This window comes from Panicum virgatum, chromosome 9K (genome assembly GCF_016808335.1).
Source record: "Panicum virgatum strain AP13 chromosome 9K, P.virgatum_v5, whole genome shotgun sequence".
NCBI classification, from domain to species: domain Eukaryota; kingdom Viridiplantae; phylum Streptophyta; class Magnoliopsida; order Poales; family Poaceae; genus Panicum; species Panicum virgatum.
In genome coordinates, this window is record NC_053144.1 from 51,050,749 (window position 1) to 51,075,044 (window position 24,296).

A 24,296-nucleotide genomic window follows, 5' to 3' on the forward strand; every position below is an offset into this window, starting at 1 on the left:
ACACTAGAAACCCTGAAGAATCTAATGAGGCCTTTGACTACGCGATTAGAAAATAGTTACTGTAGCATCACTATAGCCAATTATCTATTAATTACCATTATTAAATTCGTTGCGAAAAGTTACACCCATCCCTAAAAAGATTTTGTAAATTGACTTCATTTACTGCTTCATGCATAGAAGATTCTCTCATAGCATAGTGTAAACCAAACTGGACGAGGAGAGCGCAGAAATAAAGCATACCGACGACGACTCGGATGCAGATGCAGTCGAGGTAAATCTGCAGAACACACCATGTTCGTTTTCCTGTTTATATACAGCTTAATTTACATAAGGATGCGTTGAAACACATCTTGATTTCTAAGTGATCTGTTGCACAACAAGGTGAACTTTGCTAACAAATGTCACTCTGATTTTCTTGCTTCGGTGCCCATGCAGAAGCTTCTCATTCATTACATAACAGCCCCCAACTGGATTTACATGACAAACTGGCCATTTCTGACTAACTGAACTATTCTCCAAGGTCAGACCTCCCATGACTGTGCAGAAGCTACCCTACAGAGTTATGGTATGTATCAGTGGTAAACTCTAACGATACAATGAAACCTGCATAAGCTGGATCTCGATTTCAACTCTCTTTTACAATCTACATCCATATCATCATAATGAGCTTCTTCAGCTGTCGCGGCCGTTGTTGCCTTTCACATCATCATCAGTCTTTCCCTCCTCAGCAGCACCATTCTTTCCAGAATCGACGTCACCTTTGGTGTTTGCATTGTGCTCATCATCTTCAACTTTACCATTGCTGCCAGTATCTGCTTGACTTTGTTCTGCATTTATATCCCCCTCTTTTGCTTTGCCATCTTTATCACCATGGATTTCTACATTTATGCTGCTCTCAGTAATGTGAGCTTCCTGAACTTTGCCATCTTCTGTATGCAGATCTGTGTGTTCTACATGTTCATCATTTCCACGATTGTTAGACTCTTCACCTTCACAACCATTGACAGCATCTGCACTGCTGCCAACATTCCCACTCCTGCCTTCTTCATTTCTACTATCTTCAGTGTCATTATTTTCTCCATTACTAGCCCCTTCCACTTTTCCATCTTTAGAATCTTCTAGGATTTGAACATTGCTGTTCTTCATGGTCTCATCTTCGTAATTGCTTGGGCATGAACCTTGCACGGCACTATCACCATTTGCTATGGGTGCAACCATTTCACCCTTGCCATCCTTTGTTAATTCATCGCAGACATTTTCATTCTGTGTATCAGCATTGGCTTTGTGGTCTTGTAAACCTTCAGCAGCATCACTGCTGTTTCTCTTAACAACAGAATCTACATAAGCCCCACCATTGATCCCTTTATCATTACTACTGTCATTTGTGTTCATTGAGCTGTCTTTAGTTTTACCATCTGGACTGGCTTGAAGTAAATTTAGCTTCTCGATACCTGATTCAACTGTTTGAACCTGAGCCATTTCCTTGGCAGTTTGCTCAGCTCTATCCTTTGCTTCTGCTAGTTCCTCCTCTTCCAATTCCTTCTTCTCTGCTTCCTCCGTTAGCCTAAAGAGCTCCTCTTCTATAAGGGACCTTATTAGTGGCTTTCTCTCAAACAGATCCTTCCCAAAGTATTTGTCTGAAGATACGAAATCAAGTCAGAAAGCTCCACCAGCTAAAAAACAATGAATGTTCAGCTTCATAGATGCCTTTACAATAAAATAATGACCCAGCATATCTGCATGCATCAGATATAAAGGCCTCTGAAAAGGAAGTAAGCAAAGACATACCAACTTCTTTTACAACATCTCCAAATGTCATCTGAAATGGGTGAAAGGAAAAGAAACAGGGAAATGTAAACGACAGTTGGAATATTAGTATAACCCAACACATAACACTATAACAAAGAAGTTGTTAAAGACAAATAATGTACAATATCTCACCGTGGCAAAGTCTGCGGTATCCAAGATAAGAAAGACAGCTTCTCTCAGCTCTTGCTTACTTGGTTTCAATGCCTGTTTTTGTGGTTTTGTGCCTCCTTTAGACTCCTGTTTACCTATAATGGAACGGGATACAAAGTTTTCAAAAATTAGGAACTAGGGCTCATCCAAACTGTTAGAAAAGCTGTTAGCTAACATAATAATGTCAGAGTAATGATATTGAAGGAATTCCATGCAACCTAACAGTTAAAAACAAGAGGCAGTGGTGGTGTTGAAGAAATAGTTTCAAGTTTCTTTTCTTACTTCAAATCGAAGATGCACAGTTTTTCCTCCTACCTCACAAAAACTTGCTATTTACTTAAAATTTAAAAGTAATCTATAGTTGGATATAAAGATGCTGCTAAATTAGCTGATAATTCTAATCAATTCCTGTTGAAGTACTATTAAAAATTTGGAATAAAATATTATCAACTATACTGGCGGGTAACCACACAACTGTATTTATGTTGCCCATGTGCTTCTTACTTCTTTGAAAATACTTTACAGATTATGCACTTGACTTTTTCATATATTCGAACCTCTGCTGTTGATCTGTACCAGCTCTTTTACTATATACATATATACCCTACTAATTTGGGTCAATTAAACATTTGAATTAAAACCCCCTCTATTAAACGAAGCACTTCAACTCCAGTGTACATGAATAATATTACAGTACCTTCTTTTCTGGAACAAGTATACACCATATATTATCTTTGTAATTGTAGTATTAAAGTGTTTTTTGTAGATTTTCTTGAGTTGTCAGGCATTGTTTAGCGACTTCCCTTAATGGCTGGACCTGGAAAAGGTACCTTTCCAGTCACAATATTCAGTTGCATCACCACATCATAAATGATATCTAAATAAAAATTATCTTTTCCAGACACAATAGTGAAAAATTAATAAAAACCAGTTCAAGCAAATAATACTCGTGGCGCATTACTGAATATGGAACATACTTTCTTTGTTTTACGCATTAGTCATTATTCAGATGCAGACAAGCAGCACACATGCATAAATCACAGCAAATCATCCAGAAGCATACCACAAGATTTGACTTTGCGATCTTCCTTAGGAGTTCCTTTTTTCTTGGTAATAGAAGACTTATTTTTAAAAGCCTTCACATCAGTACTATCACCGTCAGCAATTGTTACCAACTTTTTAGACGGTGTGGTAATCATTGCTTGTTCATATGTAGGATTTGGCACTTCACTGTGAGACACTCTATCAAAATGTTCTGATACAAAGCCATTTATCCTCTCAGAAGGCTCAAGGTTGGTTTGTTCCTTGGGAAATTTTCCTTTCTTATCATCAGCATATATGTATCTGTTATCCATCAAGTCATGGTCAGAATATTTTGCTCTATCCTCCACACCATTCTTCCCATCAGCATCTTCTTGACCATCTTGTTTATTTTTCTGCGTTAGTTTGAAAATAAAGAAATAAATAAAATGAAACTAGTAATCACTAAACTAGTTTTTTTATAAGATATATATAGGTCATGGAAAAGATGAAACCTGAAAGAATTTGCAGAACGCACCATAGGTAATTATAATATATTTACATAAATAAGGTGCTTTGCCACTTTGGTGATGCTAAAAACAGGCTGGAAGCATACAAACTTAATTCCAAAAAGATACTATACCTTTGAAGGTTTACCACTAGACAAATTTTCTTCTTCTTTCATACGCCTTCTTTTCTTGATTTTCTACAATCGATAAGACACAGAAAATAATCAGTGTGCCAATGGCAATGGGGCTGTAGGTTAGCAGTTACGAAGCAAACAACATGTGCTAGCATTTCTAGATTAAGTGTTCTAAAAATTTGCAGTTTAGGACCTTATCAGAGTATGCGCCATCGACGCCGGAATGGCCCTTCACGAATTCCATCAGAAATGACACCAATTCCTCCTGTAAAAGAAATAGATATGCTTTCCAATGTGCATCAACTGGCACATGATAACAGAAATTTCAAGTACTTAGCTGGACCAACCTTCCTATTAGCTCGTGAGCCAATGACACCAAATGAACGGCATAGTTCGATTAGTGTATCCCTTTTACATCTATTGAGCTTCTCCAGTAGATCTGCTTGTAATATTTCCTGTTATCAGGTCAATACCACGAACAGTATTAATGAAGCTGCAACAAAATAACAGGAGAGAAACACACTGACTGAATACACCAAGCTGCTTCCAAATGACAATATACCTCTTCTTCATGACAACCATGCCCAGTGAGTTGGAGAATTCGCTCTCTCAAGTCATTTACCTGGCCACAAAATTAGGAGTTGCTTCTGAAGATTGAAGACACAATCTACAGTTGTTCAACTTAACTGAAGACTTTATTTGCATGTGGCAAGAAAACATATTGTATACTCTATTTCTAAATTTGGTTCAGTACTATAATAGCAAAGAAGTATATCCATTTAATTCACAGCATGAACATCTATTTCATCGTGCTAATGAGGACCATCAAGACAGTGATCTATGAGCTAAGAGACCAATTGTCAAGGTCAATGTATCACTATCAGTGCTTAAAACAAGAGCAGATAGAAGCATCAATCTACCAGCATCGCACTTTCAGCTACCGAGCAATTAGCATCCTGCGCGTACCTACTCAGTGCAGAGGACGGGACCTGGGGACCTTGTTTCAGTGATGGAGTAAAGTTTTCTTTGTCTAAAAGGCCAAGAAATCAGCATGCATACATGCGGTACAGAACGGGCTAATCCTCCTCATGAGAGTTTCTTAGCCTATCTTTCACTCCTTAATTTTACATGCAAATGCAGTAAATTTCAAAAGCACCAGATGTGAGTGCCAAGGCCCTTCAAGCAATGGAACTTAACAGTTGATGTCAATGGTCGAATCTGAATCAAACAGAAGAAAGCTGCAAGGAAATTTGGTTTCATATCTTTCAAAGCAGACAAATCTGCCGGTTCGGGTAATGCACATCTATGTACCAAAAGCAACCAAAAACCTACCGATTCTTTCTCAACGAAGACCCAATTAGGCTGCTTAATCAACTTAGTTTCTGAAGCCACCTACAGAAACGCCGAAGGAAATAAAACAACCGTCAGTTTAGAGCTTAATTTCTGAAGCAGCCCACACAATTAAAAATCAAATTCGTGGTTTCACCAACCCCGCACAGGCACAGGCACAGGCACTCAGGCAGACAGCAGCAAGAATCTTGCTGTGTTCTTGCTCTAACCATGGGTTACGGAAACGCTAGCTAATCCCACACGGGGTCGCAGGCACACAAGAAGAGCTTCCCCGCTTTGGCATCCCGATCCGGGATGTCCGCGCCCAGGCACACGCAGGGGAGAGGCCCATTTTTAGCTCAGGATTCATCGATTCAGGCATGGACGCGGGCACGCGGCGTCATTAGAAGAGAAGGTGCGGGCGGGCGTGTATGCTCACCTTGGATCGATCCTCGCCGGCGCCGTCTTGGCAGTCCATGGCGCCGCCGGGGTTGCTCCCTTCCGTTGGTCGGCACTCAGCGGGCGAGGTCGATGTCTCCGAAGACAAAGACAGAGGTGTTCACCGCTCAGTTCAGTGAGAACTTAAAGGAGGAATCCAATCTGCCGAATTAGGAAAAAGAAGTAACGGGCGTGCTTATTTACGCTTGGTGGCACGTCAAATTTTCTATATTATCCGTCACATCAAATTTTTAGACACATGCTTGGAACATTAAATGCAGTTGAAAAATAACTAATTACATAATCTAACTAATTAGTACGAAATTAATTTTTTAAGCCTAATTAGTTCATAATTTAACATTATTTACTAATTAACAACAAAATGTCTTACAGTACCAAAACTCAAATTTTTTCGCGAACTAAACACAGCCCGTCAGGCTTTGAGTGGGTGCTGAATTAATTTGGTGGCCGTCTGGGCTTTGGCCACCTAAATAGGGTCTGTTCGATCCAGATCTTTAGGCGGTTTCAAATAAGTCATCTATAAGTCAGGTAACTTAAAACCAGTGACTTATAAGTTTTAAGTGTTTGGTTGTTAAGTGACTTGAAAAGTGTGGGCCTCACACGAAAAAGCACGACTTATAATTTTAAGTTGGAGTGAAGCTGCTTAAAACTTATGAGTTGAGACGAATTATAAGTTAGAGTTCTTTGACAAATTGTTATCGTCATAATTTAACAAGTTAATTAATGGGCCGCGAGTGAGTTGAGCTTAATGAATAAATTGAAGAAGGCTTACGAATCGGCTCCTGCGTGAGCATTTATACCATGTGGGCCATGTATCCTTAGATTTAGTTCAGATTGAGTTAGAGATAGAGTCCGATATGGACACATTAGTTTAGATTGTTTCCCAAGTCTCCGGACTATAAATATGTATTCTATGGTATTTGTAAAAGAGAACGTCATCACGTTTGCAATCAACAACTCTCGGCGCACCGCCACCCCTAATCCTAGGGTTTCATCCAAGTAAGCGTCATGCTGCCCTGATCGTTTCTTGCGATCAGGGCAGCGTTGTTCTTACTTTTACCTTGGTATTCTCGTACTGAAGCGTTTTTGATGGCGAGTAGTACTAGTTATCCTGATATTCGTACCATGAATTTTAGTAGATTCATCATGCTTTTTTGTTTATCATCTACGAATATCATGTTATCTCTGTGCAAGTCATGTTTTAATCTTATACTAATTCTTGTTGCATAGAATTAGTTGTACGGAGACAACACCCTGCTTCTTTTCCGTCTAGTAGATCTAATCTGTTACGGTTTATTCTTATACTTAAGAATCGGCGTAATATCTACTAGGTTAGGCCTTGCAAACGGGTTGGATGATCCGGTGACGTTTTAGATGCTTTGCCTTAGTCTTAACAGGGAATTGATCCGGGAATCGGTTTTAGCTTGTTCTTAGGCCTCTATTCTGGTTAAAGTTTAGTTATTTATTACGCTCATTAGGCCCAATTACGTGTAGGATGTTCCGATCTAGCAGTGAAGCTTTACCGTCGTGGATTAGATTAGCTAGATTTAATTGAAGTAGCTTTACAGTTATTTGCCTTATTTATCAATATTCGGATATAAGCAGATCCAATCTGACACCGGGACTCGATCGGCTCTTTAAAGCCGATGCAAGAGTCGTCCCGGGGAGCCGACCACGGCTCGGACTTATGTTTTCACGTGTTTGTGTATGCAGGCAAATCGTCGCAAGCACGTTCGCACCTTCCTGATCAGGTATAGGTCAGGTGGCACGCCCTGCGACTTCGAAAGCCGCGGCGTGTGCTGGGATTGTGGGCCGTTGACGAGGGAGCAGTGCCTGCCAGCACCCCGGCGACCTCCCGGCTCTTCGTGTTGCCTGTCGCTACTCGCCGGTGGGTTTTGACCGACAACACATTCTGGCACGCCCGGTGGGACTCTCATCAACAACAACGCCCGCTGCGGAGATGTCTGGACCTCAAGACCAAGCTCCTGTTCTGCCGGTCACCAAACCTGTCACGTATGAAGAGCTGACTCCAGAACACAAGCAAAAATATGATGAGGTCAAAGCTCAGTTTGAAGCCGATCTCATCGGCTCTTTCGAGAGGACCCGCAACCACGGCATCAGGTGGAAGGGGTTCTCACAAGAGGGCGCTCTCGACAATGTTGATCTGTCCGTGCCATCAGAAGAGCGCACCAGAGCCCTACGCCAGGAGATGAACTACATGGTGGCTCACATGCTTCATCGGCACTCAGAAAGCCTGGTGAACGAGCTCAAGCGCGTGGCACATCGCGTTGTCCAGGAGGTGATCAAGAACCAGTACTCCCCATCGGGACCACTCCTGGGGACCCACAAGGGGGAAGCTGCGTTGCAATCTAGGCCGCCAGTATCGTACTCGCTCGCGTCAGCAGGACCGTAGAGTTCGCCGATCTACGTCGTCTACAAGATCGGCGGTGACCCTAGAGAAGGCCAGTTCCTGAACGAGCCGCCTAAGGAGATCCCGCACGGCTACACGTGTGTGTACATACCTGACAGCATCAGCCCAACATGCGCGGGGCAGCTGGTGAGTACTAGAGCTTCAGGAGCAGACGCAGAGAAACAGGCATGGCTGGCGAAATACGCTACCGGGTGCTGAGCCCTCGGCCCCAGGAGTTCTTAGTGTAGAGCAGGTCAGTGCAATACTGAGTGACCAGTTTGGCATCCTACCCAAGAGAAAGGCGATCGGCTATTCAAAGCCGTATCCAAGTGATGACGACTTGATCCCATTGCCACCCAAGTATCGGCTCCCGGAGTTCACCAAATTCAGCGGATCAGAAGGAGCCAGCTCCATTGAACATGTGAGCCGATACCTAACGCAGCTTGGGATGATTTCAGTATCGGATCCTCTGAGGGTCCGTTTCTTCTCCCAGTCTCTCACAGGTTCAGCTTTTGGATGGTATACATCGCTGCCTCCAGATTCGATCCGGACTTGGAGGCAGCTGGAAGATCAGTTCCACACCCAGTATCATTCAGAGGCTACCGAAGCTGGGATTGCCGACCTCGCCCAAGTCAGGCAGAAGCGAGGGGAAAGTGTCTCAGAGTACGTACAGCACTTCCGAGAGGTCAAGAACCGATGCTACTCATCGCGCATCACAGAGAAGGAGGCAGTTAATTTGGCAGTTCTGGGACTCGCTAAGCCGATCAAGGATCTGGCTTTTCAATTGGAATTCACTTCTCTGGCACACATGGTGCAGAAGCTCACGGCGTATGAACACTACCACCCTGATCTGTACCAAGAAAAATTCAAGCGCCATGTCAATATGGCTCAAGCAGGTGATTCCGATGATTCTGGCGAGGAACAAGAAGTGGCTGTGGCAGAGTGGACCCGGGGGGCAAACCCCGTCCCGTGCAAGTGGGTCAAACAGAAGGGGCTTGTGAAGGGCTTTGACTTTGACGTGGCCAAGGCAGAGCAGATATTCGACTTACTGCTCAAGAAAAAGCAGTTGAAGCTCCCAGAGAATCACAAGCTGCCAACGACGCAAGAGCTGCAGGGGAGGCTGTACTGCAAGTTGCACCACTCATTCACCCATGCCACAAATGACTGCAAGGAGCTACGTCGGCAGATCCAATCAGCTATCGAGCAAGACCAATTAATTCTGGCCCAACACATGATGAAGGTGGACAGTCAACCGTTCCCACAAGCTAACATGGTGGAGCTGTCGGATCTTGGACCTGAGGGCCAGAACTTGGCGTTCCAGATCAACATGGCGGGACCCATGCGCCGCCGTGACGAGCAGGGGAAAGAGTCCGCTTCTGGCAAACGACCCCAGAATGAGGACGAGCCGGAGCAGCAACATGTTACTGAAGAACAAGTGCGTCACATCCGCAATCAACTCCCAGCTTCTAATCGGCTTCTGGAAAAATACCAGTACCAGTACAAGTTGCGTCGCCGATATGAATCGGAAGAGGAGGAGTATGAGCACCGCACAGGGAGGACGCTGGGGAGGCGCCAGGCTATACGCGACCACTGGCATTTCCCGTTCTTCAGGTACTGTTGGAATTCCGGCATGAGCCGATTGCCTACTATAGATGATTGCTTGGAGTGCAGGCCTCGAGGACGCCAGCCAGTCGAGACATCAGTATTCCAACGCTTGGGGCCCAGAACACGTCACGACGACCATGTTAGGCGGCCATCCAGGGATGATCTTGAGCTAGAAGAGGAAGATAAGTATCATCGTCTACGATGGTGTCCTGACGGGCTCAGCCGCTCACAGAAGCGCAGGGTGCAGCGCTTACGCAATCTCGAGGAGGCGGAAGCAAGGTACCTCGAAGTGCTGAGGAAAGCGCTCTCAGATCTCGCGGAGCAAGTCAGGCACCCGCGAAGGGTGGAAAGGCGCCCTCCAAGGAGGGAGTGGCGCCCCAAGCAGCCAAGAGCTGATGACAAGCCATCGGCTGATGTGAACATGGTGTTCGTGCTCCCGTCGGAGTTTCGGGCGCCTCAACCGGAGGAATTGGCCATCGCGCAGCTGGATCTCGGTCCACAGCCGATCATCTTCGAGAAGCCCAAGGAGAAAAGCTACAAGCACCTGAAGGGATTGTATCTCAAGGGCCTCATCGATGGCAAGCCTGTGAACAGGATGTTGGTCGACACTGGCGCCGCAGTCAATCTGATGCCGTACTCAGTGCTGCGCCGGTTGGGTCGTTCCGCTGCTGATCTTATCAAGACCAACGTGATGCTCAATGATTTCAACGGCCAACCGTCAGAGGCACAGGGCGTCCTCAATGTGGAGTTGACAGTTGGCCGCAAGACTGTCCCAACCTCGTTCTTCATCGTCAACAGTAAGAGTACATACATAGTGCTGCTTGGGAGGGATTGGATTCACGCCAATTGTTGTGTTCCTTCCACGATGCACCAGTGTTTGGTCCAGTGGGATGGCGATGAAGTGGAGGTGGTCCGTGCAGATGACTCCAGTGAGGTTTCGCTCACAGATATGAACGCCTGGGACGCGGAAGGGCAAGAGCCGATCTCAGGGATCGCGCTGGAAGACTGTGATCGGATCGAAGCGACAAAAAACGGGCTGAGGCTGGTCTTATCCACTGGCCTCACAGAGTAAAAATATCCTGGCAAGCTACGGAATCTAGCAAGATTAGAGAGGCTGGTCCCAGCGACCGGCCCCAAAAAATGAGTAATATATGTTTGGAGTTAAAGTTGTCACATTATGTACAAACAATAGCCTGCTCCGGTAGATGGTCAGTTAATGAGCATTCAGTTTCAAGGAGTAATATAGAAACGGCCGGCCCGAGCGGTCGGCCGAAAATTTTCTTGTGTCATCTCCCCGTGTTTGCTGTCGACGTGGCAGATGATGACGAGTCGCCTACGTCTGTAGTTGATTTCACAGGTGACGGCAAGTTGGGGTACGAGTTTACATCAGCTGACGATTTGGAGGAAGTGGATATTGGTCCCGGGGATAAGCCGCGACCAACATTTATCAGCAAGAAGCTAGACCCGAGTCTGCGTGAGCCGATGATAGCACTGTTGAGGGAATACCGGGATTGTTTCGCATGGGATTATACTGAAATGCCTGGTTTGGATAGAAGCATCGTCGAACATCGGCTCCCGCTTAAGAAAGGATTTCGGCCATTTCAACAACGAGCAAGGTAGATGAAGGCTGAAGTCCTGGAGGAGGTCAAGAAAGAGGTGCAAAAGATGTTGGACGCAGGGTTCATCAGGCCATGCAGGTACGCAGAATGGATCTCTAGTGTGGTCCCTGTACAGAAGAAGGATGGCCGATGGAGAGTCTGCGTGGATTTCAGAGACCTCAACATAGCAACGCCAAAGGACGAATATCCGATGCCCGTGGCAGAAACATTAATCAACGCCGCTGCCGGTCACAAAATGCTGAGCTTTATGGACGGTAACGCTGGCTACAACCAGATTTTCATGGCCCTGGAAGACATAAGCAAGACTGTGTTCAGAGTACCAGGCGCGGTTGGCTTGTTCGAGTACTTGGTTATGACCTTTGGATTGAAAAATGCCGGTGCAACGTATCAACGCGCCATGAATTACATTTTTCATGATCTCATCGGCAAGCTGGTAGAAATCTACATTGATGATGTCGTGGTCAAGTCCATGTCAGCTGGGGGGCATTTGGAATATTTGCGTAAGGTTTTAGAGCGAACTCGGAAGTTTGGGCTCAAAATGAACCCGAAGAAATGTGCCTTTGGTGTATCAGCCGGTCAGTTCTTAGGATTTCTGGTACATGAACGAGAAATCGAGATCGGCTTGAAGAGTCAGCAGGCGGTAAAGACAATGAAGCCGCCTACTACGAAGAAGGAGTTACAAAAGCTCATCGGCAAAATCAACTTTGTCAGACGATTTATCTCCAATCTGTCTGGGCGTATCGAGTCGTTCATGGGCCTGGTGAAGATCAAGTCCGATGATGAATTTCACTGGGAGGCAGAGCAGCAGCAAGCTTTCGACGAAATAAAGGAATACTTGTCGAAGCTTCCAGTTTTGGTTCCTCCACGACAGGACAGGCCTTTCTACGTGTACTTGTCCGTGGGTGACACTTCCATCGCCTCGGTTCTGATTCAGAAACATGACGACCAGGAGAGGGTTGTCTTCTACCTCAGTAGGCGCATGTTGGACGCCGAGACCAGGTATCCTGAGATCGAAAAGTTTTGTCTTTGTTTATTCTTTACATGTACAAAGCTTTGACATATTTTGCTCTCGGCGGAGATGATCGTTATATGCAAATCGGATGTCATCAAGCATATGTTGTCGGCTCCCATTCTAAAAGGCCGACTAGGAAAATGGATGTTTGCATTATCAGAATTTGATATCTGATATCAACCTGCAAAGGCAGTTAAGGGACAGGCACTGGCGGATCTCATTGCAGACAGGGTCAACACTGACGTGTCCACACTTTTTGTACGTGCCTGGGCCATGTTTTTCGATGGATCGGCTTGTGATGATGGGTGCGGCATAGTAATTCTGTTTGTACATATTCTTTTTCCATCAACATGGCTACTCCATGCACCAATAATTTAGTAGAGTATGAGGCCGTTCGCAAGGGGATGGAGTTACTCCTAGAAGCTGGTGCAGAAGCAGTGGAAATATTTGGGGATTCAAAACTTGTGATTTCTCAGCTCACGGAAGAATATAAATGTGAGAGCGAGGCTCTTTTTCCAATATGGATGCAGTGCCGTGAGTTGATGTCACAATTCAGGTACATTAATTTCCACTGGATACGAAGGACTTTGAACAGTGAAGCCAATGACCTGGCACAGATGGCTTCTGGATATAAGGAAATAGCTGATGGAGTCGACGTAGAGGTTCAGTTTCTAGAACCTGGAGACTGGAGAGCCGATATCTTCAATTATTTAAAAGATTCGGCTCGGGGGGCACCCAGAAGGATAAGACTCAAAGCTATGAAGTATGTTCTAATTGGGGACGACATGTTCTACAGGACTTTGGAAGGACTGCTGCTTAAATATCTGCGACCTGCAGAGTCGAATCGGCTCTTGCATGAGGTTCATGAAGGGGCCTGCGGCACTCATCAATCGGTTCATAAGATGAAATGGCTGATTAGGCGATCGGGGTATTACTGGCCTACCATTCCTGAAGATTGCTTCAAATATTACAAGGGATGTCAGGCATGTCAGAGATTCGGCAAAATTTAGATGGTACCGGCATCAGTAATGAATCCTATTATTAAGCCATGGCCGTTCAGGGGTTGGGCCATGGATATGATTGGCCAGATTAACCCGCCATCTAGCAAAGGTCACCAATGGGTGTTAGCTGTCACAGATTATTTCACATAATGGGTGGAGGTGGTACCCATGAGGTCGGTGGCATCAAAAGATGTGATCAATTTCGTTAAAGTGCACAACATTCATAGGTTTGGGATCCCTCAGACCATCACGACCGATGGAGGATCGGTCTTTATATCGGAGGAATTTAGAAAGTTTGCCGATGAAACGGGGTTCAAGCTGATCAGATTATCCCCATATTATGCCCAGGTTAATGGACAGGCTGAAGCTGATCAAAAGGAGGATCGATGAATATCCTAGGCGCTGGCATGAGGTGTTCTCAGAGGCTTTGTGGGCATATCGTATTTCGTGTCACGAATCCATCAAGACGTCACCATACCATCTGGTCTATGGTCAAGACGCTGTGTTGCCATGGGAGATCACGGCCGGATCGAGGCGTGTTGAGTTTCAGAATGATCTATCGGCTGAAGAGTATGCAGCCTTGATGAGCGATATTGTGGAGGATCTTACAGAGCTAAGACTTTGGTCACTTGAGAAGATCAAGGAAAACAAGGCTAAAGTTGCTCGTGCATACAACAAAAAGGTCAAGCCGAAAGAGTTCCAGGTTGGAGACCTAGTTTGGGAGGCAGTACTACCATTGGGAATTAAAGATAGAAAATATGGCAAGTGGTCTCCAACTTGGCACGGACCGTACAAGGTTGATCAGGTTTTGCCTAGAAACGCATACGTGCTTGAGGAATTGGATGGTGTCAAGTTTCCTATGGTGGTCAATGGCCAACACCTCAAGAAGTATTTCCCAAGCATGTGGGAAGGCGAGTGATAAGAGCCGATGAGATCCATCTGGCTGCATTGTAATAGGCCACCACGTTGAGTTGGCTAGTAAAAAAAAGAGATAGGCCAACACGTTGAGTTGGCCAGTAAAAAAAGCAAAAAGTGAGACAGGCCAACACGTTGAGTTGGCCAGAGGAAAATATATATGAGATGCAAGGCACCCGATGTGTCACCATCGACTTAAGATGTTTTTAATGAGTACAAGTTTCAGGTTTAACAGGCAACATTAAATGTTTTCTGAATAGTTCTACTAGTTCAGGAACCCTTCTATGGCATGGATGGCTTCTGCGCGTACGGCGTCGGCTCTTGCGATGATCGCTTCATCGTCCTTGTCATCGCCTGTTATTATCTGTTGACTCAAGGTGCTTATCTCTGCAAACTCTGCTCGTATCTGTTCGGTCATTTTTTGGGCTTCTTGCTTGGAGTTTGCGATCGAGGCTTTCTACTCTTGGATCAGTCTTTGGGTGCTGCGGACCTTTTCTTCTAGTTCCATCAGTTCCTTTTCCAGGAGGTTGAGCCGCCTTTTACTCTCGGAGATGTCAACTTTGGCATCCAGAGTTGCTTTCTTTTGGTTGAGCAGTTTGCACTTCTGAGCAATGTCAGCTTTCAGAGGGATTTGAGAATGCCTTAATTCTATTCTCTGTTGTGCTGCTTTCACTTCTGCCCGAAAGAAAGGAAGATGGCCAGCTGGCCAAAGCTTGACTCGAAGTGACTCTGGAAGTTGGGATTCTATTTGCTCGAGGATTTCTTTTATCTTGCTGGAATCATCAACCAAAGTACTGATTGGAGCAGAGAGCAGACCCTTGATAAGTTGAAGCTGATCTGCCAAGTTAGCCGGTTGCTATAAAGATGGTACCTTTGCTCCAAGGGCAGTCAGACCCATTGATGCTGGGTCAAAGGAGAGCAAATCTGAAATGTTGAAGCCCTGTGAAGATATCAGAGTTAGTTTTGGGAGCAAAGGCATATCAATAGAGACGTCGGCTAATTTAAAATCGGCTCATGCGATGTTACCTGTTGTAAGGAAGAAGCAATGGCCGATCCGAGTGTGATCGGCTCAATTGGGGCAGCGGCAGTAGCATCGGCTATGACGGCTTGTTCGTCACGCGGAGCTTTGGGAGTTCTGGGTTGGGCTTCCATCGTCACATCATCTGTTGCAGTTTCTTCGCTGCGAATTTCTGCTTGGACGATGGTTGCTTCTTGCTGTTCAGGGATTTCAGTTGTACCAGTATCGACTTCATGAACAACAGTTCTCTATTGTAATGGGCTTCCAGTGCTAAGGATTTCTTCAGTTGTGTCCTGGAGAAAGGATTATAATCAACCAGAGTATATGTGCATATAAAAGGGGAAAACATTCAGGAAAATTTAGAGGGATGGATTAGCTGGTTGGTGTTGGAGTCTGATGGACTTGGGGAAGGTTGTGCTGTCTTCTTGATGACCCGTCTCGTGAAGACCTTCCTTTTCTTAGTTGGAACTCGGGGGGCAGCACCTCCAGAGAATTGTCTCCGCTTAGAGGCCGACTGTAGTACGTCTGGCTGAACAGTCATTATTACTTTCTTCATCGACGGCGATCCCTTGCAAAAGAGAACATTAGGGGCAGATGGAAGAAAGTAGAATGGTTCCCCGTTATTGGCTATAGGTTCTGGACCATCTTGTTGCTGAAAGCAAGGTGAGCAAAGTTAGCCAAGAGAAATTGGTAGAAGATTCGGAAAGAATAAGTGCACAGATTCAGTACCTCTTCCTCAGGGATTACATATTCAGGATCAATTTGCTGCAGTAGAGGGCCTAAAGCTCTTCTGAATACATGAGTTTTCCACATTTCCCACCAAGTGTTAAAGCCGGTTGATGAGAGAGTAAAAGATAGATCGGCTGGTATTAGAATGTGGAGGTGGTCAAACATGTTGTAGCATCTTGAGCTGGTGAGACCATCGGGCAGATCGGCTCTGCTCTCCACCAAGTGGTGAATATGGAAGTGGGGAGGGACTTGTCCTAAGCCAAATTGCCGAGCTGCTACGACTGGTTGATAAGTCTCATAACCTGGTTTAATGATTCTATTGGAAGTGCTGATGCCAACAGGAAGAAAGCCAGGTCGGATCATTAAAGAATAGAAATGCCGAGTGCTGTCGTTATTGGCAAAACTATCCAGTCTAAAGACAGTTGGGTTTTCAAAAGCTTCAGATTCAGTGAATGGAAAATAAAGGGGATTCTTTAGACCTTTGTAGAAAATTCTGAACCATTTTGCTGCATCTGTTGAGTTCAGTTTACTACCAGGGAGGCTGAATAGGGCTTGGCCATATTTGGTGCATCTAATTGGTCTGCCATTCTCGTCAGGGAAGGAATTCTTGGCTAAGCTTTGGAAGTTTGAGATCTGATGCTGGAAATAGAGTTGTGCCCATAACTGAATGAACCACCAAGGGCCTCCAGTTCTGAGTTTCCTTTGACTGAGCAAGCTAGTTGTCATTAAGTGGAGATATCTGTATGTTTCTCCGAGGAAAAGCTTACCTAGGCTGGTGCGGTTGCCCTGGGCTAGATGGTAAGCCAAAGGAAGATAATTCTTGGTTGGGGCTAAGGAAGGACCACAGAAGATGAAATGTTCTAGCCAAAGATTTAGAAAGGTTGTGTGTTCCTTTTTGCTTACTGTACCTTTCGTTTTCATGTGCTGGTTCATGTAAGTGCTCTAGTTTGTGCAGTCTGTTTTAGATGAAAGTTTGAAGGGGACTTCTACCATTCTGTGAGCTGCAGGATCAGGAGACTTAATGTCTAGGCCAGTAATCATGGTAACATCCAGCAGAGTAGGGTTCATGGGTCCATGACCAAAGAGGAAACAGTTTAGAGCATCGGACCAGAAATAGCCGATGGTCTTCAGAAGGTTTTCATCTTTGTCCAAGGGAGATAGTGATAGACTGAGTGCATCAACTATGTTCAGTTCTTGCCACAAGGGCATGTAGGCTTTTGCTACTCTGCTGTACCATGTAGTCCAGCTTTCGGGTGGATTGGGCCAGGCTCTTAAGCAGTCGGCCCAGGAGTTCAAATCGATGTTTTGACTCACGAAAGGGATCCTATTTGCTTCACAGGAGATTAAATATGTGGGATTTTCATGAGTTCGTGGGCCAAGACAAAAGGATTTTGGATTGGAAGGATGTGGCAGGAGGATGTCTGACACCTGAAGTTCAGAGATTTAGAAATTTACATGTGGTGTCATATTTCAGAGTTTAATTTGTTGGAGGCTTAATGGGCTGAAGAAAGTTAAAAGGAGCAGGCTGAATATTACCTTCAGGCCCCAGATTGCCGCATCATCGATTACAGAATTCGTTGTCTGAGCTGCAGAGTCCGCCATGGTTCAGATCTGCTGACTTAGGGTTTGGTTGTTCTGCGGGCTCTGATTCGAATTCTGGATGATTTGCGAGTCTTTGCTCGAATTTATGGAGCGGGGTTCTCGAATTATGCTCGGATTTGGAGCGTCTATTTTGAGTCGGATTCAGAGTGGAAGTGGTGTTCTGTTTTTATGCAGGTTGCTTCCAATTTTGAATTTCGTCGGCTCTTGGACATTAGTAAAGCCTGATGCGATGCCATCGGCTTTTTGGGGTAAGATTCGAGCAAACAAGTTAAAAGATAATAAACTTCATTAAAAGTTGTTTTTTTACAGGAAAAGCCGATTTGACAAAGGGAAATTCCTTCGGCTTTACAATTCTACTTCAACTCTACTACCTACATCTACCACTCGTAGGTACCTAGTACCTACATCGTTTGGGGCTTCGAGCCGGCGCATCTCCGCCGTCGCTGTCGTCGTCGTGGTCGTCGTTGGCGCCGTCGAAGGCGCTGCTGCCGCCATCGGTCTCGGCGTCGTCGCTCCAGCCGCCGCTGCCGCCATCGGTCTCGGCATCGTCGCTCCAGCCGCCGCTCTCTTCCTCGCTGTCCTCCTCGGAGGACCCGAGGAATCGGAAGGACTTTCCTCCCATCGAGTCATCGCCGCTGGAGGAGGAGCCGATCTCCTCTTCCGAGGAGGGATCGGCTCCATCCGTGGAGGAGTCTTCTTCGCTGCTGCTCTCCAACTCCTCTTGGAACAGGAGTTGGAGGTCTTCACCTTCATTCTGGGGCTCGTCGTCTTCGGAGGCGATCCCGAAGTCGAACTCCTCTGCATCCCAGTGCAGAGGAGCGAGCGCCTCGTACGCCGCCACCGGGTCGTACTCCGGTGTCAGTTCCCGACTATCAGGAATGGAGTCAAGGGAGGAGGCAGAAAGGTTTGAAGAAGAAGGGGAAGAAGGAGCGGAAGAAGAATGGCCGATGGAGTTGGAACCGGAGGAGGAGGAAATCGCCATGGCTACTGAAGGTTGGGGTTTTCTGTGCTACTTGGCTTTGGGAGGAAGATGAGTTTGCGGTGAAAGGAGCCGATTCGGGATGAGATTAAATAGTAAAAAAATGGAAGATGGATCGGCAGTTTCACGTTCTACGAGGAGCCAGTTGCAGAGACGTTGCGTCTTCCTTGGTGGTTGCAGTGGGTTTTAATGAACATTAACGGGGAGATGAAGCGACGGAGTGGTTTTGGAATTATCATTGCCAAAACCAGGGGCCATGTGTTATCGCCATAATTTAACAAATTAATTAATGGGCCGCGAGTGAGTTGGGCTTAATGAAGAAATTGAAGAAGGCTTACGAATCGGCTCCTGCATGAGCATTTAGGCCATGTGGGCCATGTATACTTAGATTTAGTTCAGATTGAGTTAGAGATAGAGTCCGATATGGACATATTAGTTTAGATTATTTCCCAAGTTTCCGGACTATAAATATGTATCCTATGGTATTTGTAAAAGAAAACGTCATCACGTTTGCAATCAACAACTCTCGGCGCACCGCCACCCCTAATCCTAGGGTTTCATCCAAGTAAGCGACATGCTGCCCTGATCGTTTCTTGCGATCAGGGCAGCGTTGTTCTTGCTTTTACCTTGGTATTACTCGTACTGAAGCATTTTTTATGGCGAGTAGTACTAGTTATCCTGATATTCGTAGCATGAATTTTAGTAGATTCATCGTGCTTTTTTGCTTATCATCTACGAATATCATGTTATCTCTGTGCAAGTCATGTTTTAATCTTATGCTAATTCTTGTTGCTTAGAATTAGTTGTACGGAGACAACACCCTGCTTCTTTTCCGTCTAGTAGATCTAATCTGATACGGTTTGTTCTTATACTTAAGAATCGGCGTAATATCTACTAGGTTAGGCCTTGCAAACGGGTTGGATGATCCGGTGACGTTTTAGATGCTTTGCCTTAGTCTTAACAGGGAATTGATCCGGGAATCGGCTTTAGCTTATTCTTAGACCTCTATTCTGGTTAAGGTTTAGTTATTTATTACGCTCATTAGGCCCAATTACATGTAGGATGTTCCGATCTAGCAGTGAAGCTTTTACCGTCGTGGATTAGATTAGCTAGATTTAATTGAAATAGCTTTACAGTTATTTGCCTTATTTATCAATATTCGGATATAAGCAGATCCAATCTGACACCGGGACTCGATCGTCTCTTTAAAGCCGATGCAAGAGTCGTCCCGGGGAGCCGACCACGGCTCGGACTTATGTTTTCACGTGTTTGTGTATGCAGGCAAATCGTCGCAAGCACGTTCGCACCTTCCTGATCAGGTATAGGTCAGGTGGCACGCCCTGCGTCTTCGAAAGCCGCGGCGTGTGCTGGAATTGCGGGCCGTTGACGAGGGAGCAGTGCCTGCCAGCGCCCCGGCGACCTCCCGGCTCTTCGTGTTGCCTGTCGCTACTCGCCAATGGGTTTTGACCGACAACACAAATTAAATCACTTTTTTATTTTTTTTATTTATAAATAGGTGACTTATTTGAAACCAAACAAGACCTTATTCCCAGGAATTCAGTGATTCACTGGTTCGTGCCACCAAATTGCTGTTTGCAGTTTTTGGTTCCCCAGTACTTTTCATCAGGTTGGTGGTCTGCCACTAGAAAGCAGTGAAATTTTCATTTTCTTTTCTTTACCTTTTTGTTTTGGTTTTGCCACTTATTACGAGTTGAAATGGGCGGTTTGCAAGGATGGAAGTCTGTTGGTGAAACTGCCATCCAAATGCTATGGCTCGTTTGCTGTCCATTTTGTAGGAGTCTAGCAAGAGCGAGGGGGGCTCAGCCCCTCCCAAAGAGAGGTGAATTGAGAAAAGTCTAATTTAAAAGCACATATCAAAGATAAGTTTTTTTAAGCAAATGATGAGTTTTTGAAAAGCACAGACTACTATTAAGGATTATTTGCAGCCCTTGCTAGATTAAAATTTAGAACACATATATGAGATGACGAAGATACTGAGCAGAGCTGCTTTATTCACAATCTTCCCCTTTGTCTTGCGGGAAGCAACTTTAATTTTCAATTCTGTGAGTCTCCGAGTAACAGGATGAATGCACACACGCAACTGCACTGCACACGGCGTGCCCAATGGATGGATCGATGCTGCAGTACGCACGTCTAGAAGGATCCGTCGTCGCCGGCGATGTCGCCCCACCTGACGTTGTAGTTGGCGGCGAGGTAGTGCGCGCCGACGGGGCCCCTGCTGCCGTAGGGGTAGAGCTCCGGTGCCACCCTCCTGTCCTCGAGCTCCCTGAGCACGGGCGTGAAGATGGCCCACGCCGCGTCGAGCTCGTCGCTCCGGATGAAGAGCCGGTGCTCGCCCTCGACGGCGTCCAGCAGCAGCCGCTCGTACGCGTCGGGGATCTCGCGGCGGTACCGCTCCGAGTAGAGCAGGTTGAGGTCGCTGCGGTCCAGCCGCATGCCCAGCCCGGGCACCTTGCTGTTGATCCTCAGGTAGATCGCCTCGTCGGGCTGCACCCGGAGCACCAGCTCGTTGGTCGCCGTGTCCAGGTCCGTCCCGATGCTCCGCCGCCGGTACAGGTTGCCCGGCACCCGCCGGAACTGCACCCGGATCTCCGCCCTGCATCAGCCGCCATTGCCGCCGTCTCAGTTCATGTTCATCAGCAGAGAGATAGAAGCGAGTGTGCAAGCAATGCAATGCAACCTTCTGGTGTGCAGCGCCTTGCCGGCTTTCATAAGGAAGGGCACGCCGTCCCAGCGGGCGTTGTCGATGAAGAGCGCGGCGGCGGCGAAGGTGGGCGTGACGCTGCCCTTGGGCACGGTGGGGTCGTCGGCGTAGCCGGGGAAGGACCTGCCGCCCCGGGTGTGGCCCTTGTACTGCCCCACCACCACGTCCTCCAGCTTCAGCGGCCGCATCGACCGCAGCACCTTCACCTTCTCGTTGCGGATGTCCTCGGCGTCCAGGCTCACCGGGGTCTCCATGGCGAACAGCGCCAGGATCTGCAGCAGGTGGTTCTGCATGATGTCCCGGATGATCCCGTAGTTGTCGAAGTAGCTGCAGCCAAGGACACCCATCCATCATTATCGTTTGATGAGCTGCACTGAACATTGTATGGAATGGAAAAACTGCAGGCAGACCCGCCTCGACCCTCGGTGCCGAAGTCTTCAGAGAAGATGAGCTGCACGTTCCGGATGTAGTTCCTCGACCACAGTGGCTCGAACACGAGGTTGGAGAAACGGAGGACTGAGAGGTTCTCAACCAGCTCCTTGCCCAAATAATGGTCAATCCTGCAGGAGCAGGATACATTCAGGGGGGAATGTGGTGCGGTCGCAAGAGAAGAATATCTGAAATTGCTCATCCTGTTCCTGTCACGTAACTACGGCTACCTGAATATCTGCTCCTCGGCCAGGTACTTCTTCAAGGACCGAGTGAGCTCCCCTGAGGACTCCGAGTCGCGGCCGAATGGCTTCTCCACTATAAATCTAGTCCACCCGCTTGAAGAAGACGCGGTGCGGCTAGCAGATCTTACCACATCGACGAATATGTTTGGAGGGACGGACAGGTAAAACAGCCTGTTTGGTATCCTGCCTGCCTGATGACACCAAATTCTGAAGCATGAATATTTCGCACTTGTCCACATAGGCGAAATGGTAACTGAACTTCAATAAGACGAAAGCTACTGTACGCAAAATCATCACATTTGCATATGGGATTAAGAGAATTTTCTGAATGGCGTGGCAGGTTAGGCACAACGGTCATAATGGTTGCTGAATTTCAAATATGAATCCAAACTCAGTTTGCGATGTCGGTACCTCTTTTTCTTTAAGCTTCCGGTCTAATTCAGCAAACCCCTCCTCTGTGTTGTACTGCCCAGGTTGGTAGAAGCACCTTTGCAGAAACTGTTCCATCTTATCACCGCAGTTCTCCCTATTATTTTTTTCCAAACGGAATGCTCATTAATTCATAATGCAACTTTGGTGACACAGAACATGGACAAAAGGAAAGAAATGAAACTGGATTGAGGCTAAAAAGGCTTAAACCAATTGCATAGCTGATGGCAGTTTCAGTAACAGAATATAAAAGGAAAAGTCCAATTTTCACTCTCGAATTATCACAAAAATTTGATTTTCAACTTTCAACTACAAAACTGGAAAACATAGGCCATCCAACTGTCAAAACCGGGCAAATTCGGCTCTTAGGGTGGTTTTGAAGGTGGTTTTGCATTTTCTAAAAAATTAAATAAATCTAATTAGATCTAAAAATCAAAACTAATTCACTTTAAATCAGGAAAATATGAAACTAGTACCAAAATTTTTCTAAAAATGTAACATATCTATTATTGTTCCATTTGAATCTTAGTTATTAAAATTAATAGGCATAACTGCAAGCAACCAAATATTATGAACATAAAAAAAATAGATTTGAATAGCTCACAAGTCATGTGACAATAGATAGGTTACACTTTTAGAAAAAAATTTATACCCATTTCATAAATTTTTTACCTAAAATGAATTACTTATAATTTTTTTAGTGTAAAATTGAATATTTTTAATTCTCACAAAATAGAAAACCACCCCAGGGGCCAAATTTGCCCGGTTTTGACAGTTGAATGACCTATGTTGTCCGGTTTCGTAGTTGAAGGTTGAAAATCAAACTTTTGCGATAGTTGGAAGGTGTAAACTGGACTTACCCGAATATAAAAAGATCGAATTTTGTGGACTTTTGTTATACATTTTATGATAAGTCCCTGCCATCTGTTTGAAAATGAAATCTTGTACGAATTGCAACTATGTGATGGAATGCCATATTACAGACAACAGTTTACTATATTTTGGCAACCCCATCAGATAAATATCACTAAAGGTGTAGTCAGGGCGAAAATATGTAGTTCATATAGACCAATGGAAACTCTACTGACACAGAACTGTACCGCTCTAAGTGTTGCTTCGGCCAAAGAGCAAAAGAGCATAACAATTAAAAAATAACATTAACAATACAAACATACCTTTTGTCAATTCGGCATGTTAGAGTCCTACTAATCATGGTCCCGAGCTCTGCGTCATTCATCTTACTACGAGCATAACCGAATACTGTAAAATGCTGCATCAAAAGAGCTTGACTGAAACCGAGAGCCACCCGACTCCCAAACTGGACAGCTGACACCATCCACAGCTGAATAGAGATGGTCACAAACCTCTGGGAGGCAATCCTCGTAGAACAAGGCGAAAAGCGCGGGGAAGATCTTCTTCTTGGCGAGGTCGCCGGAGGCGCCGACGACGGTGATGCTGACGGTGCTCCCTCCCTGCTCCGGTGGCCCAGCTCCGGCTGGCCTCCCATCTAGCACCTCTGCAGGAACTACTTCTGCATAGCCATTAACCATTATGCACAGCAAGCTAGTTGCTACTTGCTAATTCGACGGTAGGTAGCGGCAGGCGGTGCACCATTGGTGTTGCCGAACGAGGCGCCGATCTGTGGGAGCCCATTCGATGACTTTGCCCGGAGAAGGCAGGCTCTTCTTGGGACAAGGATCCTGTGAGGTGGGCAATGGCGGAGCGGCCTCTTGGCCCCGGCCTCGCGCGGATGAGCTGAGAAGAAGGCGGCCGGGTGGAGGCGGAAGGCCGTGGCGGCCATCGGATCAATGGAGCAGGAAGGGAACGGGGATGGCTGGGAGTGTTAGTCCATTTGGATCAACCTGCAGAGAGGTAGATTTGGACACCGATTTTCAGGAATGGTTTTCCATGTTCTTGGCGATTGCTTTCTGAATCCTGACAGTTTGGTCGGGAGGTAGCGGTCCAGCGATAGGTAGTGGTCACGGATAATGCATCGTTCAAGATATTTCTTTTCGTCCCCTTTCTTCATCAATGGTTTAGGAATATGTATGTGCTAAAAGTTAAACTACGGGTCGTCTTTGCGTGTCTCTTGCAGTGGGTATCTTTCAGAGTAGCATGGTCTAGAAAGAACTCTGCATTTATATGTCATCTATTATATATCTGTGTAT

The 24,296-nt window shown here is 45.9% G+C and overlaps 2 protein-coding genes across 6 annotated transcripts; both read right to left on the reverse strand.

Annotated features, from left to right (window-relative positions):
- Positions 1-255: 255 nt before the first annotated feature.
- LOC120652069 lies at positions 256-5,546 on the reverse strand. Of its 2 annotated transcripts, XM_039929765.1 has the most exons (10): positions 5,391-5,546; positions 4,955-5,014; positions 4,185-4,244; positions 3,970-4,077; positions 3,816-3,887; positions 3,623-3,685; positions 3,023-3,395; positions 1,942-2,054; positions 1,789-1,819; positions 256-1,637 (listed from the first exon to the last, which is right to left on the reverse strand). In XM_039929765.1, the coding sequence occupies exons 1-10, from the start codon at positions 5,427-5,429 to the stop codon at positions 673-675; spliced, it is 1,884 nt and encodes a 627-aa protein (XP_039785699.1). In that variant the 5' UTR covers positions 5,430-5,546; the 3' UTR covers positions 256-672. The 2 variants fall into 2 exon arrangements, with proteins under 2 accessions (XP_039785699.1, XP_039785701.1); XM_039929767.1 differs by lacking the exon at positions 4,955-5,014 and having other exon boundaries at positions 5,391-5,542.
- A 14,734-nt stretch (positions 5,547-20,280) lies between these two features.
- On the reverse strand, positions 20,281-24,230 carry LOC120652070 (glucose-6-phosphate 1-dehydrogenase, chloroplastic-like). 4 transcript variants are annotated; one of them, XM_039929768.1, is made up of 8 exons: positions 23,740-24,230; positions 23,493-23,659; positions 23,304-23,398; positions 22,111-22,225; positions 21,685-21,890; positions 21,436-21,585; positions 21,002-21,352; positions 20,281-20,917 (listed from the first exon to the last, which is right to left on the reverse strand). In XM_039929768.1, the coding sequence occupies exons 1-8, from the start codon at positions 23,927-23,929 to the stop codon at positions 20,455-20,457; spliced, it is 1,737 nt and encodes a 578-aa protein (XP_039785702.1). In that variant the 5' UTR covers positions 23,930-24,230; the 3' UTR covers positions 20,281-20,454. The 4 variants fall into 4 exon arrangements, with proteins under 4 accessions (XP_039785702.1, XP_039785704.1, XP_039785703.1 ...); XM_039929770.1 differs by having other exon boundaries at positions 23,304-23,369; positions 23,740-24,200; XM_039929769.1 differs by having other exon boundaries at positions 23,493-23,653; positions 23,740-24,199.
- Between the last annotated feature and the right edge of the window lie 66 nt (positions 24,231-24,296).

Coding starts and splice junctions, on each gene's coding strand:
- LOC120652070 (XM_039929768.1), bottom strand. CDS start 23,929: ATGGCCGCCACGGCCTTCCGCCTCCACCCGGCCGCCTTCTTCTCAGCT. Junction 23,660..23,739: donor CTCGTTCGGCAACACCAATG/GTGCACCGCCTG, acceptor ATGGCTATGCAG/AAGTAGTTCCTGCAGAGGTG. Junction 22,226..23,303: donor ACATGCCGAATTGACAAAAG/GTATGTTTGTAT, acceptor AAAAAATAATAG/GGAGAACTGCGGTGATAAGA.
- LOC120652069 (XM_039929765.1), bottom strand. CDS start 5,429: ATGGACTGCCAAGACGGCGCCGGCGAGGATCGATCCAAG. Junction 3,686..3,815: donor ATGGCGCATACTCTGATAAG/GTCCTAAACTGC, acceptor TATCGATTGTAG/AAAATCAAGAAAAGAAGGCG. Junction 1,638..1,788: donor AGATGTTGTAAAAGAAGTTG/GTATGTCTTTGC, acceptor TCGTATCTTCAG/ACAAATACTTTGGGAAGGAT.